General features: G+C 38.2%; 1 protein-coding gene across 9 annotated transcripts in view; it reads right to left on the bottom strand.

Moving 5' to 3' along the window:
* Window positions 1-21,410, bottom strand: part of PATJ (PATJ crumbs cell polarity complex component) — a 373,944-nt gene that overhangs the window by 214,583 nt on the left and 137,951 nt on the right. For all 9 annotated transcript variants that reach the window (XM_082687808.1, XM_082687804.1, XM_082687800.1 and 6 more), the window contains 4 exons: window positions 19,170-19,241; window positions 17,520-17,697; window positions 11,854-11,964; window positions 7,510-7,587 (listed from right to left, as the gene is read on the bottom strand). In XM_082687808.1, the coding sequence (XP_082543934.1) occupies window positions 7,510-7,587; window positions 11,854-11,964; window positions 17,520-17,697; window positions 19,170-19,241 (439 nt within the window). The remainder of the gene's footprint in view (window positions 1-7,509; window positions 7,588-11,853; window positions 11,965-17,519; window positions 17,698-19,169; window positions 19,242-21,410) is intronic.

Here is a 21,410-nt window from a genome sequence, read left to right as displayed (position 1 = left end):
GCTGAGCATGGAGCCCCCCCCCCCCACTCTCAATTAAGACCTGAGTTGAAAACAAGAGATAGGCACACTTAACTGACTGTGCCACCCAAGCACCTCATTTCAGGTGCTTTTTATCATCTCTCTCTTTTTTTTTTTTTTTTTTAAGATTTTATTTATTTGACTGAGTGGGGGGGAGAGAGAGAGAGAGGAAGAGACATAAGCAGGAGGCACAGCAGAGGGAGAGGGAGAGGGAGAAGCAGGCTCCCAGCTGAACAGGAAGCTCGACATGGGGCTCGATCCCAGGACCCTAGGACCATGACCTGAGCTGAAGGCAGACACTTACTTAATGGAAACACCCAGGCGCCCAAGTCTCTTTTTCGATACTCAGTAATTCTAGAGAAAATGCACTGCTTTTGTATTAAGGAGGAAATAATGCATAAAAGGAATAACTTTTAATGATGATACTTTTAAAAGAGATTTCTGAAGAGATAATATAATTTGTAATCATCTGACGTCCCAACTTTGGGAACGTCCCCTGCCTGTGCTCCTATAGCATCCTGTGTGTGCTTCTAGCACCATAATTGTACTTCTACTTCACTACGTGTCACGTTCATCGGTGCACCTCTTGGAATAAAGACACTTCATCATTCCAGAAGTTAGAACAGTGCTTGGCACATAACCTAATTTCAGAGAAGACACACAGTAAAGGACATCCTGTAACCACTAAAAACAGTTAAAAAATCTTGTAACCAGAGACATCATCCTGTAACAGAGATGCAGATACTGGTAGGACCTCTCTCACTGCAATGTTAATTCAGTGGTTATTTTCTGCACCAAAAAATTCAGCTGGACTGACTTGTAACTTTTGGTATTACCAAGCTACTACTGTATTTTAAAAATTTGAATGCAAATATCTTTGCATTGTATTGAGATTCAGTTTGGTTTAATGGAACAGGCATATATTTATCTTTTTCCTTCCTGGGATCTTATGTGGAATTATCCTGCATCAACTAAATTACCTTGTTCCCCAAAGTAATTAAATTAGTGGCCGGTTTATTCATCTGTGTGCAGTTATTATCTGTGTCCCCACAGGCCAATCCCTGTCTGCTTCCTTTATGAGGTTATATCCCCAGAAGGCTGCACCTTCCGAACTGCCACACTATATATAGGATTCCAAAAAACAATTGATGAACGGTCAGATCTTTGAATCAAGATATGAACTGACAAAAATTCCAGCAACAGGATAGACTAAATATTCTGAGACTAAATTAACCACAAAACGATGACAGATAAACTTTCAAAAACATGCTTTTGTAACATGACCGAAGCCAGAAACAACCATAAATCTCAAGTCATAAGGTAAAATGGGGCACAGGAAGGCAGCATTTGCCCAGAACGCATGTGCCCTTCCTGGGGACCTAAAGCCAGAGATGTTTTGTTTTCAGGATCCTTTATTCATTCAACAAGTACATACTATGTGTCTATGAGGTGCCAGGCAGTGTTTTGGGCAATGGAGAGAGAGTAATGATGAGACAGATGAGCTCCCTGTCTCCATGGGGCTTCTTTTCCAGCCCTTTCAGATGTCACATTTTGTGGGTCTTCATGTCTTGTCCTCAGATTGCTTTAAGAAAGCAGTCAGTGAATTCCTCTTTGTTTGCCTTGCCCCACTAGAATGGAAGGCAGGGAATTTTTGTCTTTAAAAACTTCATTGCGGGACACCTGGGTGGCTCAGTGGGTTAAAGCCTCTGCCTTCGGCTCAGGTCATGGACTCGGGGTCCTGGGAAGGAGGCCCGCATCGGGCTCTCCACTCAGCAGGGAGCCTGCTTCCCCTCTCTCTCTGCCTGCCTCTCTGCCTACTTGTGATCTCTGTCTGTCAAATAAATAAATAAAATCTTCAAAAAAAAAAAAAAAACCCAACTTCATTGCGATATACTGACATGAAAAACTATACACATTTTTTTTAAAGATTTATATTTATTTATTTGACAGAGAGAGAGATCACAAGTAGGCAAAGACACAGGCAGAGAGAGAGAGGAAGCAGGCTCGCTACGGAGCAGGGAGCCAGATGTGGGACTCGATCCCAGGACCCTGAGATCATGACCTGAGCCGAAGGCAGAGGCTTAACCCACTGAGCCACCCAGGCATCCTGAAAAACTATACACATTTTAAAATACAATTTGAATTAAATTTGTACAATTTGAATTTATTATCCTAGTCAAGATGAAAAACTTAATCATCGGTCCCAAAAGCTTCTCCATGCCTCTTTGTAATCCCTCCTCCTTCCTGCCCCATTCCCTGGTTCCCCATTCTCTTGAGCTACTAATCTCCTGTTAGTAATCAGCATAGATTTTTATTTCTAGAAATTTAATTCCTGTAAATAAAGGTTGTTACCTCCCAAAGGCTGAGAAAGATTTCTGCAAGTCATGACCTGGATCATGCCGCTAACTAATACTTCTACAAGCAACAACCATGGTCTTCCAGAACCTATAGTATTTATCTGTGTCTACTCGTGACTGCCAAAAACTACACAATCCTGAACACGTAACATACGCTACTGCTATTCTGATTAAAATCAATGTAATTAAAATCTGAATTCAAACAAGGTGGCCAACCAGGTTAAAACACAACCCTCTACTTATAACTGATATAATCTATATAATCTATAATTTAACTTTCCTTTTTCTTATCCCTTTTAAGAATGCTGTGCCCCAAATCTTCCAGAAACCTTGACTGATCCCTGTGTACATGTCTGCAAATACAGGTTTCCCAAGTGTTCAATTCAGTTACTGGTTTGTTTGTTTGTTTTTCCTTTAACAGGGTGAAACCTACAATGGAATAAGTTTAAAAAAAAAAATCATGGGCGCCTGGGTGGCTCAGATGGTTAAGCATCTGCCTTCGTTTGGGTCATGATCCCAGGCTCCTGGGATTGGGTCCCACATCAGGCTCCCTGCTCAGTGGGGAACCTGCTTCTCCCTCTGCCTCTCTCTCTTTCTGTTTCTCATGAATAAATAGAAAAAATATTTTTTTTTAAAAAATCAAACAAACCAAAATCTTGACCACAGAAGATAGTAAGGATATTTCCTGGTCTTGGACTTAGCTTGAGGTAGAAAAAAGGAAAAAAGGTATTCCCTCAGAATTCTTTACAAGCCCAGACTCTCTCAGGTTGGAGACCTGAATTCATTCTGTGTGTGGCTCAAAAATTTCCAAGCTAAAATCCAGGCAAAGCATGAAAATAAAGTTGGCAGAGATTCAGTGATATTAGGTGACATACATGTTAGGACGTTACTAAATAATGCCACATATGAATACAGATAGTTTAAAACTTGCAGACACCTAATAAATTAACTTGAAAAAGTAGAAAATAAAAACTGAAAAACTACATGAAAAACAGACTAATTTTACTATCAAAATGGGAGATTGCTAGATTACCATGACCCTCCCCCCCAAGAAAACAAGTATGTAGAGTACCTGAATAACTTAATTAATTAATTTGCTCCATTGACTTTGTATATAAGTCTATACCCAATTAACTATCATGCTAGGAATACCTGGCTAGCTCAGTTGGTAGAATGTGTGACTCCTGATCTTGGGGTTGAGTTTGACCCATGTTAGGTATAAAGATTACTTATGGCTCAGTGGGTTAAGCCACTACCTTCGGCTCAGGTCATGATCTCAGGGTCCTGGGATCAAGTCCCACATCGGGCTCTCTGCTCGGCGGGGAGCCTGCTTCCTCCTCTCTCTCTCTGCCTGCCTCTCTGCCTACTTGTGATCTCTCTCTGTCAAGTAAATAAATAAAATCTTAAAAAAAAAAAAAAATCTTCCAAACGAAAACCTACTATGCTATTCAGAGATATACATTTATAATAATAAATTTATAATAACAAATAGTAAATTTATAAGTAATAAATTTACAACTGAGAATATGATAGGACATAAAAAGTCTCAACTAATGCAAAAGAATGTTGCATAAACCACAATCTTTGATTATAATGGAAATATGTTAGAAAATAATAGGTTTTTTAAAATATTCATGTGGAAGTTTAAAGATACATTTCTAAATATATTTGGGTAAGAAGAAAATGTGGGGGCTTAAAAAAACAGTACTGAGTGATAAACATTCAACTTAAAATCTTGGGATGCAAAGAATGACTTAAAAGGAAATACATGGGGGCACCTGGGTGGCTCAGTGGTTTAAAGCCTCTGCTTTCAGCTCAGGTCATGATCTCAGGGTCCTGGGTCTGACCCCCACATCAGGCTTTCTGCTGGGTGGTGAGCCTGCTTCCTCCTCTCTCCCTCTCTGCCTGCCTATCTGCCTGCTTGTGATTTGTCTGTCAAATAAATAAAATCTTAAAAAAAAAAAAAAAGGAAATATATGGTATTAAATGATTATTTTATTTAAAAAATAGCTAAAAAATTAATAAATTCTACAACTACTTAGAGATTATGGTGGGGGGGTGGTAGAAGAGAAAAACCAAACAAAATAAGGCAATATAAAGATGCGAACAAAATCAAGCAGAATAGGGATGCCTGGGTGGCTCAGTGGGTTAGGCATCTGCCTTCAGGTCATGATCCCAGAGTGCTGGAATTGAGTCCTACATCAGGCTCCTCGCTCAGCAGGTAGCCTGCTTCTTTTGTCTGCTGTTCCCCTTCTTGTGCTCTCTGACAAATAAATTAAAAGAATAAAGATGCAACAGAGATGACTAACACAGATCAAAAATCAGAACTTCAAATGAAGGAACTACACACTTGAAACTAATGTAATGTTATGTCAACTACAAAAAAAATTTTTTTGAGAAATTAAACGACAATTACTTTCAAGATTAAGAAGTAAAAAGTAAACTATAAACTATATTCACAATGAAAAAGAACTATAAACAGAGCAAGCATAATTCAAGCTAAGATAATAAACAACTTTGGGGTGCCTGAGTGGCTCAGTCAGCTAAGTGTCCGCCTTCAGCTCAGGTCATGATCCCAAGGTCCTGGAGTCGAGCCCCGTATTTGGCTCTCTGCTCAGTGGGGAGCCTGCTTCTCCCTCTCCCTCTGCCTTTGCCTGCCACTCCCTCTGCTTGTGCTCTCTCTGTCCAATAAATATATAAAATCTTAAAAAAAAAATAAACAACTCTATTCCAACAAATACAAAAAATTAAGTGACATCCATATTCCTGGAAAAAAATCAATAACAAAAACTGACTCTAGAACAGAAAATCTGAATAGTTCCATAAGTACTGAAGAACTGAATCAGTATTTTAGATTTTTTCTGACATAGAAAACACAGGCCCAAAATGGCTTCATAAGCTAGTGTGACCAAAGATTTAAGGAATGAATAATAACCATTTTACAGAAATGCTCAGAGAACTAAAAAAGAAGAAATACACCCACTATTCATTTTAGTAGTCTCATATATTCAAAAGCAGATACAACAGTAAATTCCAGGCCAATTTCATTCCTAACCACAGATGCAAAAATCCTAATGGAAATAGTGCCAGCAATGTGCAAAAAAAAAAAATCATGATCAAATTAAGTTTAATCCAAGAATTCAAGAGTGGTTTGACATTATGAAATCTATTAATGTAATTTACCACATTAAGGGATTCAAGGAGAAAAAAATGTATAATACACAATTATTTCAGTTAATGCAGATAATACATCTGATAAAATTCAATCCCAATGCCATTCATAATAAAAATACTTAGCAAAATAAGAATGAAAGGGGTTACTTCCTTAACCTAAAGGATTAGCTACAAAAAATTACAGCACACATTATATTCAATGGTGAAATATTAAAAGCAATTTCTTAAATTTCAGGAGGAAAAACAAAAATGATAGCTATTATTACTTCTTTATTACACAATGGAGGTTTTAGTAGATATAATAGGATTGGAAAAAGGGGAAAATGAAAACTGCCTTTATCCAGAATGATTATTATCACCCATACAGAAAATCCAGAAACAAAAATCTACATAGTATTAGAATCTGGGACTCATATTCTTATTAAAATTATATATATTTATGGAGGACATAAAGACAGTAGAAAGCTCTACCTAAAGTATTTAAAATATTTAGTAAGTTTATATTTAGGTGGTGAGTTTATGAGTGATTTTGTTTCAGTCTTTCAGTTTTCCCAGTGTTATGCACTGGATTCTTTTATTAAAAAATAAGGCAATAATGTTATACGATACCAAATAAAAACATTAAAAAAATCAATTCCATGTCTACATACTAGCAACAACAGAAAACGCAGTTTAAAATACTTAAAAGCCATACAAAATGTAAGAGTATCTACGAATAGACCAAAGATTTACAATATCTTTCTCAAGAAAATTGTAAAAATTGAAAGAAAAAAGAATTTAATATATAGAAAGATATACCATGTCAATGATTAAAAGGGTTAGATGTCATAAAGATATACTTCTTTAAAAATTCATCTATAGATATGATATGACTCCCATCAAAATCCTCAGATTTTTTTTGTGGAATTTGATAAGCTAGTCCTAAAATTCAGAGAAAAGAAAAGGGGTACAAATAGGGAACACACCTCTAAAGAAGAAGAAATATGTAAAGGAAATTGTTCTACTAGAAAACAAGATTTAGTACGAAGCTTTAATAAATGAGCTAGTGTAGCATTTGTGCTGGGACAGACATGGGGAACAAAGAGAAAGCTCAGAAGCAGACCCCCTGATAACCTGAGCTAGGAAAGGTTGTATACAAGTCAGTAGGTAATGGAGGGCCTATTCTGAAACAGTAGGATAGTTATCTTTATGGGGGAAAAATAAAAACCTATCCTTACCTAATACTATATCCTAAAATAAATTTTAGATGGACTTTACTAGAACAGAAGTAGCAAAACAAGGATGGATGACGAATTCTGATTGATGGTAAGGAATGTTTTCTCGGGGGAGATGACCTCTGGGCTGCTCCTTGGAGGATAAAAGGAAGAGCAATGTGGGAAATGGATTTCCAGGCTGAGAGAACTGCAAGATCAAAGTCCCCTAAATTCCCTAGAGGAAGATGCATTTTCTGGGAATGGACAGACAACCAGCTCGACTGAACAGGAAAGACAGACAAAGATGACAAGGGATGAATGGTGCTTTATCACATTTTTTGCACCTATGTTTCTGGCTTTTATCCTGGCCAGAACTAGTTAGACTCATAGGAAGGAAACATTTTTAACACAGTCCTTCTACGCTGATACTAGTCAAAACACCATTTATTTTTTTTTTGAAGATTTTAAAATTTATTTCACAGAGCGATCACAAGTAGGCAGAGACGCAGGCAGGGGAGGCGGCGGGGGGTGGGGTGGGGGGGAGGAGCAGGCTCCCCGCTGAGCAGAGAGCCCGATGTGGGACTTGATCCCAGGACCCTGAGATCATGAGCTGAGCCGAAGGCAGAGGCTTATTAACCCACTGAGCCACCCAGGCGCCCCTCAAAACACCATTCTTATTAATTGCAGATCAGATAGGAAAAAAGACACCAAAATCTTTTTTTTAAAACCAAAAAACATTTTTAAAAGGCTTGAGAGGTTCACGTTACCTTTTCCTTTTTTTCTTCGGTGTTTTGGTCCTGGTTATTAGCGATTTTGTTAGCCTTGTTATGCACACTAGGAAGGACCTATGATATCACACAAAAGGAAGGGAAAAGGAATAAAACATTTAAACGTCACAATCATTAAATTTCCTAATTTAAAAAAAAAATTTCCTAATTTTTTAAACAGTTAAAATCTTACTTAACTAAGTCACTAACTTCATCTAAAAAATAAAGACATGAAAAGCAGAATTCAAGGCAAACAATACAATCTGAAAAATATTACAGGCTGGATTACCCAAAATATTGTATGCATGCATGCGTGTGTATGTGTGTGTAACATCGAAGAACCACAAACTCACAATATGTGTAGATCCAGAAAGTGAAGATGATGAAAAAGAAAGTCTCAATACTGACTGTCATCCAAACACCTCATTTTGCAAAAACAGTTTTAGGGGTGACATATATGAACCCCTCCCTAGAACACAGGAGGCATCATTTATGTGATTTACCTTATTCATCACTGTATCCCAAATCAAGTATATTATCTAGCACATTGTGCACACTAACTAATATTACACTAGTACTTTTAGCATGAAGATAAACCACAGATCTATTTACATCTCTGGATAAAAGCTCAATGAGAGCTGGAATTTAGTGATTTATCACTATACATAGTGCTCAGAAAAAACCTATTACATAGTTGCACTCAATAAATGTTTATACATGAGCAAAATAGTTCCATTTCATAGAAATACTTTTAATTCTCAACGGTGCCAACAGCATAGATTACTTTTTGACTCATTTCTTTCTACCAAACAATCTATGAAACATCTTGGGAAAATATAAAATTTTTAGTGATTTTTTTTTTTAAGGGCTCCTCAAATAGCTAACACAAATAATCTTGGCATAGAATCTGATGACAGACATGAGGGTTGTAAGAAAAAACAAATCTCCTTTCCCAGAAATGTAAAGAAACTGCCTGCCTAGGGGTAATTTAAAAAACAAAACAAAGCAAAGCAAAAAATACCTCTCTCTATACACGCAATTTAAGATTAAATTTTCTTTGCCTTTAATATGGAGTCTAAAGAAATAAACTAATTTTGGAGCAAATGAGAAAGTCTCAGAAATGTTTCATTTAAGTAAGAAACAACAGAGGCACCTGACCGGCTCAGGTGGTAGAGCATGGACCTTGTCATCTCAGGATCATGAGTTCAAGCCCCACACTGGGCATGGAGCCTCCTTAAAGATAGATAGATAGATAGATAGATACATAGATAGATAGACATAGATAGAAAGGAAATAGTAATGACACATAACATATATTTAATGTTTTATATGTGAACAGACATTGTTAGGGCTTAGTGTTTATTCCTCCATTTAATACAAACAATAATCCAAGTGCTTTAAATTTGAGACTTTCTGCAAGACTTCAAAAGAAGTCATTTTCAAACACTAACATGAAAGGCCCAAGTTCAAAATCTGGTTGATCTACAGGCATGTATTTCTTGTCCTGAAGAATCTGGTAAGTCTCCCTGGTAAGTCAGAATACCTGTCCACACTGGACCTACCTTCTCCCATGGGAAAATCTGGCTGGAGCTGAAGAGCAGAAGCTCTGGGATGGGATACAACGTCAGCTGCCACTCCTAAGCTTACACTGTTCTTTGAACGGCACAGAAATATATCTCTGTAAATGTACCATTAGCCAAATTTGGAAGGCCAAAGGCTTATCAAAAAAAACTGCATCTTTTTTTTTTTTTAAAGATTTTATTTATTTATTTGACAGAGAGAAATCACAAGTAGATGGAGAGGCAGGCAGAGAGAGAGAGAGAGGGAAGCAGGCTCCCTGCTGAGCAGAGAGCCCGATGCGGGCCTCGATCCCAGGACCCTGAGATCATGACCTGAACCGAAGGCAGCGGCTTAACCCACTGAGCCACCCAGGCGCCCAAAAAAACCCTGCATCTTTAATAAAAGCAGAAGATGCCATATTTCTTGTGACAGTGAAAATTTTATTTTTATACGTTTAGTATGGAAGTGTACACATAAAAGAAGTTTAGGTGCCATTACAAAACCATGGTATTAGGGAAGGACAAATGGAATACATGGGAAAAGAAGGCAACATAGGATAAGAAATCTAATGAACTGAAGGGATGATCCCAATTTCAAACAGGTTTGTTTTGGAATGTAGAAAAAACACATGTGAAATGTACCTATGTTATTAAGTGGGAAATAAATGCCCTGGCATAAAAACTTGCTATAGGGGAGTGTAGTATAAATCAGTTCTTCTCTCAAACAAGCACTTGCCAAATGAATCTAAGTGGATACACGCGTTTCTTTCTAGCATGCTAAAAACACTACTGTGGAATTGAGGAGAAAAAGCTTAAAAAGGTAATGTGTTGGTGAAACTCCAAAAGCATCTGTTAAAAGTGCAAATATAAAAAAAGTAAAATATAACACAAAGAATTTTTTAAGAAGTACAAATATAAACACCACTGCTCAATTGATGATGTTAATGACAATCTCCATGTGACCAGGGCACTTTAGACATAGGGCCTCCTTGATGGTCCCAATGTTAGAAAATGACTTCTTTTGGGGTTTTGCAGAAAATTTCAATGTTAATGTAAAGTAGTCAAAAATGATTAAGCATTTGGCTCTACTTTCTATTTCTGTGATGACCACTATTACTTACAACAATAAATAAGCCCACGAGAGCCCCATTTTGCAACGATATGAAACTCGATTCCTTTTAACGCCTCATTCAACAGGAATTACTTTGTGTTAAAAAATGGAACAAGTCATGTCCATCACCTGAATGTGCTCCCTTGCCTAGAACCAGAGATAGCTCAATGCTTGATGAACCAAATGCACAATGTGGCAGTCTCTTGTGCTACATGGGGAATAAGTGACTTGAGCATGGCATGACGCCTAAGAAGATTTTCTTTTTTTGAGCAGTGATAGAAATTGTGCTGTTTGTGTCATCTTAGTGAAAATTTCCACCTCAACTCACCAGCAAAGGCTGGATTAAATGCTTGCTTGGCCTTTTTGGTTGACTTTATAACCTTTTTTTGCTTTGAATATTTTTTTGGCAGGGCAGTCATAAGTGGTCACATAAAGGTATCAAGTCACCAGCTAATTCTCATTTAAAACTGTTTCTTTGGAAGTACCATTTGGCAAGGAATAACCTGGCCAATTTTCCTATGGAACTCAGTCTCCAGAAAAAAAATTGACAGCCTCAACTACCTTCTCAATATTGTAAGAAATAAAAGGTGGATTCCAAAAAGGTGGTTTCCAAAAAAAGTGAATTAAAAAGTGGATTCCCCCCAAATTTGAAACTGTATGAAAATAGGAAGACATTATTCAGTTTCCCATTCTCAGGGAGTCTTGACGGTGTAAACACAGCACTAAGACTGGGAAAGTTCATACTGCATCACAGTGTACCCCAGCAGAGCTGCCCCTCCTGGGGAGGGTGACCTTGTAGGCCCCTGAGTATAGGCAGGTTCTAAGTTACATCAAAATGTATTGATACCACCCCCCCACCCTCAGGGCAGCCAAACCTGTTTGCCCAGGTTGCCACACAAATATTTTCTGTATGCCTTGACATACAAAAGGTTGAAAAGCACCACCTCATTTACTGAAAAGCATTTTAAAAAAATACCCAGTTTTTCTACTGTTCAGAAGTACCTATGTTTCGAACAGCTGTTTTCCACTATAAGAAAGAGAAATAAGCCTTTCTTCCAGTCACAGGGCTTAGGGGTGATGTTTCTGCTGTATATTGCAAAATAAAGTACAAATCCTGCCACTGACATCTATGTAACAGAATTCTAATTCCATACTGAAAGAATTATTTATTACAGATAAAAGTGTTACAATTAATTACTGCTAGTTTTGAATTCAGGATGTACAACAATGCACCACATTTGCATTTTTATGCTCTTTTAATAACTACACAGGGCATGGAGGTACCTCTAGGATGTTTTCATATCTGACTGACCCCCTTTATGTTCAAAGTATTTTATAAACAAAGTAACTGACTCGGAAAAGTCAAGTAACTTGTCTCTAAGTTAGCAAAGCTGGTCAACAGGGAATTAAGGAATGGAAAACAGGTCTAACTCCATAGCCTGTGACTTATACCAAGGCAGACTGGAATGATTCAAAGTTGACCAAAAGACCAAAATCAAAGAAGAAAAAGGAGAAGGTGAAGTTAATAACTAAAATTTTATGAAGTAATGCTTTTTGTAGGTAATAGCAGGATCGAAATGAAAATATGTGGAAAAATACATGGAGGCAAAAGCTTGGTCCACAGATACAGAGAGAGTATTTTTAAAGTTTTTAAAAATCCCAACTAATGCTTACTCTTGGAGTGGATGACAAGCTCTGAACAACGAATACCACGGGATTTCCTGCATTCTTAATGGCCTCAACTGCTTCTCTGTGAGAGGCATTCTGCAAATCTACTCCAGACACCTAAAACACAGAAATGATTTTATTTCAATTAGAAAGGCTCTAGAGTTCATATGTATTATCTAGTGATGAGAACAACCAGAATCTAATGATCTAATGAATTAGACCAAAGGGGGAAAAAAAAATCACCCATAAAAACTTTGTTTAAAAACATGTTTAAAGAAAATAACATTTTACCTTCAAGAAAATTGAGTAAGACAAGTATCTTAATAACAATAGCCCTGGTAAAACATAATTATGCAAAATAGGGAGCTCGGTCAGTGATAGAACCATAAGTAGCTTCTGAGCTATGATGATGTCACCTCTGCCACTAAACACAGCACAGAATTCTGAATGGGGACAGGGGAGCGTGGTCTGGACTCTTCTCTCAAATTGAGAAGTACAATATTTAAAGCAAATTGTCCATTATCTTAATTGAGTAGTTGAACATCTCTCAAATTATGTTTAAAAAAGAACTACGAAAATATGTCCACAGTCTCCAAGAGCATTTTGTATTTATCATATTTAACTGAACCAGTCTTTCAAATTGATAATGTATCAAAGCCTGGGTAAATGTTGGGGTGGCTTATGGTCAGTGGATAGTGATGATCTGTGAATACTTCTTTGCCATCAGGAGACCAAGCAGGGATGCAGGTGGATAGGGCTGTGGGATCAAAGTTGGCTTTTGTGTTTAAGCTGGGAGGTATTACAGTAACCATGGTGTGGTGGAGGGAAAATGCATGAATCCTTGAACAGTGAAAAGGGAATGACTTCCGTGGCATAAGTTAGGGAGATTGGTTAGAAGCACAAATAGTACCTATGTTCCTATGTTGTTACAGATACAGATAGGAAAAAAGTTTTGGCACACGGTGAGAGCAAGGTGAAGTTCCTTTTTTAGAGCAAGGTGAAGTTCCTTTTTGACTGCCTCTATTTTCTCCATGAAATAAGAAACAAGCGTCATAAAAGGAGTTAAGAGGGAGAAAGACAGTTTAGAAGGTGCGAAGGAGTTACCTCTGAAAGGAGGAGAGTGAAACAGCCAGGGAAATTTTACAGGATTGAAAGGCAGAGCTAAAGACTCTCTTGAGAAGGAGCTCATGAATTTAAAATGAGACCAGATAGCCTCACTGGTTATTTTCTCCAGCCATGCTAGAGACCGGAAATAAGCCAAAAGTTGCATTTAACTAGGATGTGGTTTCCGTAGACAAGTTCAGTAAAAGCAAAGGGGATCCAAGGAGCTGGAAGTGATGGGAATGTTCGGTAAGTGAATCAGAGCATGGTGAGGAAAAAAGCAAGCATGTCCCAAGCTGAGGGACACAGAGGTAAGGGCCAGAAGGTAGGAGACAGGAGCCTGGTGTGGGAGAGGGGTTTTTTTGTTTTTGTTTTTGTTTTTAAGAGTTTATTTATTTGACAGACAGAGATCACAAGTAGGCAGAGAGGGAGACAGAAAGAAAGAGAGGAGGAAGCAGGCTCCCCGCTGAGCAGAGAACCCGATGTAGGGCTGGATCGCAGGACCCTGAGACCATGACCTGAGCAGAAGGCAGAGGCTTTAACCCACTGAGCCACCCAGGTGCCCCAGGAGAGGGGTTTAAAAGCAGGGGAGTGTAAAGCCCAGTGTAAGAGAGAGGGTGCAAAGAGGTGAGTTCAGGGAGGCAGCTGTGGCAAGAACTTTGGCCTTTTATTCTAGCAGACATCCACTGGAAGATTTTAATAAGCTCTGTGAAACCTCTTTTTCCATATAAACCCAGGAAGGATATGAATAACTATAAACCAATAAAGAAAAAAATTTTAACTGAAACTTAAAAGCTATCACAACAATCTCGTGAAGCTTCTTCTGAATGACCTAATCCCCAAAACATTCAACAGTAAGAGAAGTAGAAGCTACAGAAGAACCATTTCATATTCTGGATTTCTACAAGGTTAAATGGGAATCATTGAAGTAGGGAAGTTAGGAGAAAAAACGGAATTCTGCTATACTACCACAGAAATATAATCTTAAATTTTTCTCAGCTTCAAATGTATAACCCAGAAGTGTGTCTGTTCACATAATTAAGACCCATTTCTTAAAGTTAAATTAATTGCTAACCTCCCAGGTCAACAAATTCTTCTTTATAAAGACCTAGAGCTCTTTTATGCAGCTATTTCAAGGCAGAGAGAAATGACTATTAAGCTTTACTTATGGGGCGCCTGGGTGGCTCAGTGGGTTGGGCCTCTGCCTTCGGCTCGGGTCATGGTCTCAGGGTCTGGGGATCAAGCCCCGAGTTGGGCTCTCTGCTCAGTGGGGAGTCTGCTCCCCCCCGCCCCCTCTGCCTGCCTCTCTGCCTACTTGTGATCTCTCTCTGTCAAATAAATGAATAAAAATCTTAAAAAACAAAACAAAACAATTAAGTGATGCTTTTCACAGGAAAAAAGTAAACAAAATGACTCAGCACAGTTGACAAAATAAAAAAGTGTTAACATTTCAAATCTGCTGTGAGTTTAAAGAAATTATTAAATCTGGGACAAAGCAGTGGCTTCTTACTAGTATATAAGAGTGATAGATTAGTAAGAGAATACTTTGTACTCAACTCACAGCACAGAAAAGTGAGGGGGGAAAACATGTAATTTAAAAAGATAAAACAATCAACATTACAATCAGAAAATAAGCAAAAGACATGCACCAACATTTCACTAAAGAGGACATGTACAGATGGCATGGAAAGTTCTTTTATCATTAGCCATTAGGGAAACTCAAAACAAGATATCACTATCTACCTAGGAGAATGTCTGAAAAATAATGACACCAAATGTTGGTGAGAATGTGGAGAAATCGGATCACTCACATGTTGCTGTGGGAATGTAAAATAGTACAGCCACTCTGGAAAATAGTTTCCTTCAAAACTAAAAATGGACTTACCATACAACCAGTAATTGCATTTTGCGGCATTTACTTCAGACCAAATGAAGGCTTATCTTCACTTAAGAACTTGTATACCAATGTTCACAGAAGTTATAGAAGTTTTAGTCATAATAGCCAAGAGCTGGAAACGACCCAGCTATCTTTCTTAAATATATGTTATATTAAATATTACACCTTATTTATGTAGATTTAAGATTTATTTATGAGAGAGAGAGAGCGCATGCAAGCGGATGCAGTGGGGAGACAGGGGCACAGGATTATTTATTTATAGATAGAGATTGATTTATTTGAGACAGAGAGAGCTGGTGCACACAGTGGAGGGACAGAGGCACAGGAAAGAGAAAGTCCCAAGCAGACTCCCTGCTGAGTGTGGAGCCCAATGTAGGGTGACCTTAAACCCTGAGATCATGACCTGAGCCAAACCAATAGCCATTACCCAGGTACCCCAACCTATTGTCTTCCAGTGAGTGAAATGTTAAACTCTAGTACCTCTTCCACACCATGGAATATTATTCAGTCATAATAAAAGGGAATGAACTATTGATGGATACAACAAATTAAATGAACTTCAGTGAGATTATGCTGAGTTAAAAAGACCAATCTCAAAAAGATGCAGAATATATAATTCCACTTATGTGACAACTGTGTTATGTGATAACATAATTACAGCCATGGAGAAACAGGTTAGTGGTTGCCAGAAGTTGGGTATGGGGGTTGCCAGAAGTTGGGTATGTTAGGGGAAGAGGCTGCAGGGGAGGACACAGGGGAATCTTGTGGTGATCTAGTGGCGTTTCTTTGACTGTGGGGTGGTTATGCAAGGCTACACAGGGGATGAAATGGTGGAGAGCTACAAAAACATACACAGTTATACATGAGCTCATGTATTACTGGTGAAATCGAAATAAGGTCTGTGAATTGTGCCAATATCAGCATTTCAGTTTTGTTATTGTACTACAGCTGTGTCACACATTAACACTGGTAGAGGCTGAGGGAGGTAAGTGTACCTGGGACTTCCTTACGCATTTCCTTACAATTTCCTATGATTCTGTTTCACAATAGAAAGTTAAGGAGAAGAAAAAGACCAAAGAAAACACAAAATGTATATTTAAAAATTAAGTTCAAATATATCAGTAATAAAAAAAAGAATCAGTTTCACTTATTTATTAGATGAAGATTATCAAGGTAGATTTAAATAGAGCAAAATTCAGTTATAGGCTGCTTACAAAACATACACCTAAAACAAAATCATAAGGGTGAAAGTGAAGGGATGAAAAAAACAATGTGCCATGCAAATTCTAAATAAAGGAAACCGCACCTGCCCCAGAAGCCAGAGTATTCCTTTTAAAATATGTATGCACTTGTAATTCTCTAATGGACTCTCACTGTGTTCAGAGAAGGCAACCTTCCAAGTCCTCTGAGAGGTGGCTTCACATTAGCTCTTAAACTTTTTCTCTCCCCACTCTCTTGCTCACTCTCCCTTCCATAACCAATCTATCAGTTGTCATCACCACCTCCACCGCCCTTCCTTCCTCATCTTTCTGCTATCTGCTATAATCCAGCACTCCACAAACTACCTACGTATTATCTATCTTTCCCACTACCACGGAAATCCCCTAAGAGTAGGAATTTTGTTCATTTTCTTCATTGCAATATCCCCGTGTGTCTGAAATCTTTTTGACTTCAAAAACACGAATATAACCTAATATCTGTATATAGAGAACTTTTACACAGTTCTTTGCTTTAATTCTCAGAGTGATGCTCTGGGTTTTTAAATTCTCATTTCCATTCTATTTCGAAACTGAGAATAAGGTGGGTCTAATAATATGTCCAAGAACAGACATAAAATAAACAGGACAATCAAGATTTCAACCTGTGACCTCCAGAGCTCTTTTCTTTCTACCAGAACTAAAACACCACAGCTGAAGCTTAGTGTCATAAAGCATGTATCAAGAACCCACAGATTCTGGGGCTGAAGATATTTAATACAATGTCATCCAATAAAGCCAGTGCCAAGAAATGCAGGAGACTCAGACTTCGACATTGTCAGTGCCTTGATGTGCCCTAAACTCTGCTCTGCAAGGCCTACCACACGTGAACAATGGATTCACCCCTTCCTCCAATGGAGTCTGGGAGGATGAGCATGGCTATCCTACTGACACATCTGTTGTAAATGTACAGCTTGTTATAGAGAATGTAGTTAGTAATATTTTAACAATGTTGATGGTAACAGACGCTAACCACACTTGCAGCGAGCACTGGGAGCCCTGGGGCACTGGGTAACATACTGAATTGTCGAATCACTATGCTGTATACCTAGTATGACTGCAAGTTAATGTAACATTGCGTGTCAACTATACCTCAGTTTAAAAGAAGAATATGAGATATTTTTTAAATGATGGAAAAAAATTAGCATTTCTTAAATGTTGTGGGAGAAGCACAAGGCTCACAGGCGGCCTCATTCTATTAAACTTTTGGTCAGCTGATCCTTTGTATATGATGTATGCTGCCACCCCAACTTTAGAATCTCATAAAGTTATATGAACAACATACAAACTAGGGCACCAGAAGCAAATACACCAATTATATCCACATAGACCCCGACAAATGAAGGAAGGACTTCTGGTTAAATGATCACTGTCTTAGAGTAGGTTTCAAAGACAAACAGATTTTTAACAGCATTTACCTCGAGTATTTTATCTCCTGTTTTAAGAGCATTTGTTTTTCCCGCTGGACTGTCTTCTAAAACTTGTTTGATAAATATACCTTTCAGTTCCTCTCCATTCTTCAGGCGTTTTATAACAGTTTGTCCACCAACAATACTAATACCAAGAGACACATTGGGTTCTCGAAATATCTCAACACTGTAAAAAGAAAATAAATTCACTTATGAGTAATCTAATATAATTTGCTGGACTATCACTGTAAGTGTTCGATTTGGACCATATCCCTGTGACTCATATTTTCTATGAATATATTTTTACAAATGTTATCAAAACTGTAGCCAATTCCAAAATTATAGGACATTATCAATAATTCATGGCACATATGAAAGTATGAATTTGGAAAAAGATTTCTAAAACAATAAATACACCTCTTAATATTCGGAGATTTGGCTAGGCCTTAATGTTCCTATCTATCTATCTATCTATCTATCTATCTATTTTCTTTAATTAGTTCTTTTAATCCATATCCATAACATCAGCAAAGAACAGATGAAGGAAATAACAAATGGATGGGGAGAAAAAAAAAAAAAAAAGAAAGTCGCATGTATCATTTTGGCAAAAAGCACAAACTTTCGCAATAAAAGAAATTTATCACCAAAAGTCTTGCTGCCCAAGCGGCTTTTTCCAGTCAGCAGGTTTCACCTGTGGTTCTTGAAGCTAGGGACAGATTTTGCTCTGAAAGATGGCAGATTCTCTTTTTCCTCCTATCTCCACATCACTTTTAAAAATAAAGTATGGAATAAAACTTCCCCTTCAAATGGTTATGAATTTTGCTCAAATGGCACAGATGTGGCCAATGATTAACTGAAATTTAAAAAAAAGTAGTTCAGAAAACAGCTCCTACGAGTCTTTAAGACAAAACTTGGAAATGCAAGAAGAGAAAAGATCATGTGGGTCCTGTGGGATTAGTAACACATGAAGAATAGGAAGAACAGCTAGACGAAGACTTTCCTATTCTGTTAGCTCAAGCAAGGCACAGACTTGCGCGGACACAAGAGGAGGAGGCTAGAGATAAATGAGTACACACCAGAAGCCTCAACTACGGTTGCTGTGTATTTCAAAAAAAAAAAAAAGAGGAAGACGTTTTATTGCATTTTAAGGCAGTGATGCAATAGTGATGGTTACTATCATACATGGACATTTGTCAATTACTTTTTCTGAAAAAGTATGATAAAAACTCTCCATGTAGGGGCCCCTGGGTGGATCAGTGGTTTAATTTAAGCCTCTGCTTTCAGCTCAGGTCATGATCTCAGGGTTCCCGATGGAGTCCTGCAAGGGGCTATCTGCACAGCAGGGAGCCTGCTTCCTCCTTTCTTTCTCTGCCTGCCTCTCTGCCTACTTGTGATCAGAGTCTCTCTGTCAAATATGTAAATAAAATCTTTAAAAAACAACAACAACAACAAAAAACTTTCCATGTAATGTAGATTATAGTCATTTTGCTCCGCTGAAAATCTCTACATGAGACAAAATGAAACTAAAATTCAGGCCAGCCTCCATGTGAATGATGGCAATTTCTCCATCAGTGCATGTCCCAATGACACTATAAAATTACAGAGCAACAACTTGATTGTGTTCTCCTACTGAGAAAACCAGTATCGTCATCAACATACATCCTTGGTGGACCCCAGTGGCTAAAGTTTGGCGTTTCTTCTCCTTCACCTTCTTCTCTCTCAGGTAACTCACTGAGGGGAGAGAAAGGAAAAAATACACACAGAACTTGTAAAACACGGTGTTGTATTAAAGGTTTCTACAAAGTTTTTGAAATTAAACAATCTATATGTAGTTAAATAGGTCTCGATTTTTAAGCTTTTAAAATATTTACATCAATAAAATACATACATCAACTGGAACACTGCTTTAATGTTCAACTCAATAAATATCCCCTACCACCAGAAAATCATAACTATTATCAACACTTTTATTGGTGATACTCCAGATGCTATTTTCTAAAAATCTGTGTTTGCTTTGTACAATTTCACATTTATTTCTCTATCAATATATAAATATTAGGAAACATATTCCTTAAAACTTGGTACTGGTTGAGCAAAGAGAACACTCCAGCATAAACCAACATCAGTAGCTGAAATGGCTCAACAGCTGGTAAGCACAATCCCTCTTTCTAGATGTCACCTTGGCCCTAAATAATTCCCTTGTCCTTTGTATCATGAATGCTTTGTGTCATTATCCATCACTCCGCAGTTTGCAGACAGACTGACGTACATTAGATCTCATTCGATCCTCCCAGCTACCACCACACTTTCACACAGCAAGTTATAGTGTGGCAATCACAACATAAAATGTTGAATTACAGAAAAGCTACAATTGTAATGCTATCACACAGCATAAATACATTATCATACTTTATCTGGAGGAGGAGTCTGGAATCCTAAGCGCCAGTCTAACCTGCACCATGAAATGGGTGTGTGACTCTGGACCACCACATGACATGATAGGTCTGATAGTGTAAACTGTATTACTCCACACAAAAATGCAGGCAATACCTATTCCATTTCACTTCACAAACACCCTCCACCTTGCTACAGCAGCTTGGCCACTCGGGATACTGTTTGCAGACTGGGGGAACACCACCTCCCATCCCAGACCCAGACCCAGACCCTTCTCTCTGACAAACTAACCAAATAACTTTTAATGTGTTTTATGCTTAAATAAACTTCATGACCTAGAAGTACTGCAGGTCATCTACTATACTTTTCACATGAGGAACTGAGGCTCACAGACGGCTCCTATAGAACCTCTTCACAGTATCCGAATCTTTGTTGCAACACTCAGTTTCTATGCTGCATTTTTCTCTGAACTCTCAAACAAGTTCCATAAAAAGTAACAAAACTCCACCTACTTGCTTTTACATACAGACTTTCTAGGATACAATGGTTTATGGCTGAGTGAGAAAGAGAAAACTGAACCGATCTAGACAATCTAAAAATCAGTTAAGAAACTGGGATCATGGGGCTCCTGGGTGGCTCAGTCAGTTAAGCATCTGCCTTCGGCTCGGGTCATGATGTTAATCAGGGTCCTAGGATCAAGCCCTGTGTTGGACAAGACCCGTGTAGAGAGTCTGTTTCTCCCTCTCTCCCTCTGCCCCTCATGCTTGCTCTCTTTTTCTCTCTCAAATAAATAAATAAAATCTTTAAAAAAAAAAAAAAAGGAGTTGGGATCATTAGGGTCATTAACATCTCACCCACTACCATATGGTTTTCTTGCCTCAGCCAGGGTATTTTTTTTTTTTTTTAAGATTTTATTTATTTGTTTGACAGAGAGAGATCACAAGCAGGCAGAGAGAGAGGAGGAAGCAGGCTCCTGGCTGAGCAGAGAGCCCGATGTGGGGCTCCATCCCAGGACCCTGGGATCATGACCTGAGCCGAAGGCAGCGGCTTAACCCACTGAGCCACCCAGGCGCCCCCAGGGTATTTTTTATAATTAAGAACATCACAATATTCAAGGAAAAAGAGCTTGGCTGATACTTGCCAATTACTTATCTGATGTCCTCTCCTTCCCTCCTCACCAACATAATCTCTCTTTTATTGCAGGTGGCACTATGCCCAGCTTTAAAGAAATAGATTTTCTGAACTTCCTGTCAGCTAATGGTAACTGGGTGCTTCCGTTCTGAAATCAAAGTAAAAGTCCCTAGAGATTTCCAGAAAAACTCATTAAATGGAGAGGAGCCTTTTGTGGGACCTTTCCTTTCTTCTTGCCAAGAAGGCAGAGAGGCCACTGGTGGTGAAGGATCCATTTTAAAATCATGAAGAGACAATGACTAAAGCAATACATTAAGAGCAGCAGAGCAGAAAGGAAGAAGGTGTTTAAGACCCTGACAGATCACCTTCTTCAGG

This window comes from Mustela nivalis (genome assembly GCF_964662115.1).
Source record: "Mustela nivalis genome assembly, chromosome: 10".
In the NCBI taxonomy this organism is placed as follows: Eukaryota; Metazoa; Chordata; class Mammalia; order Carnivora; family Mustelidae; genus Mustela; species Mustela nivalis.
Note: the sequence above shows the minus strand (reverse complement) of the source record. Positions and strands in the feature narration are given on the sequence as shown.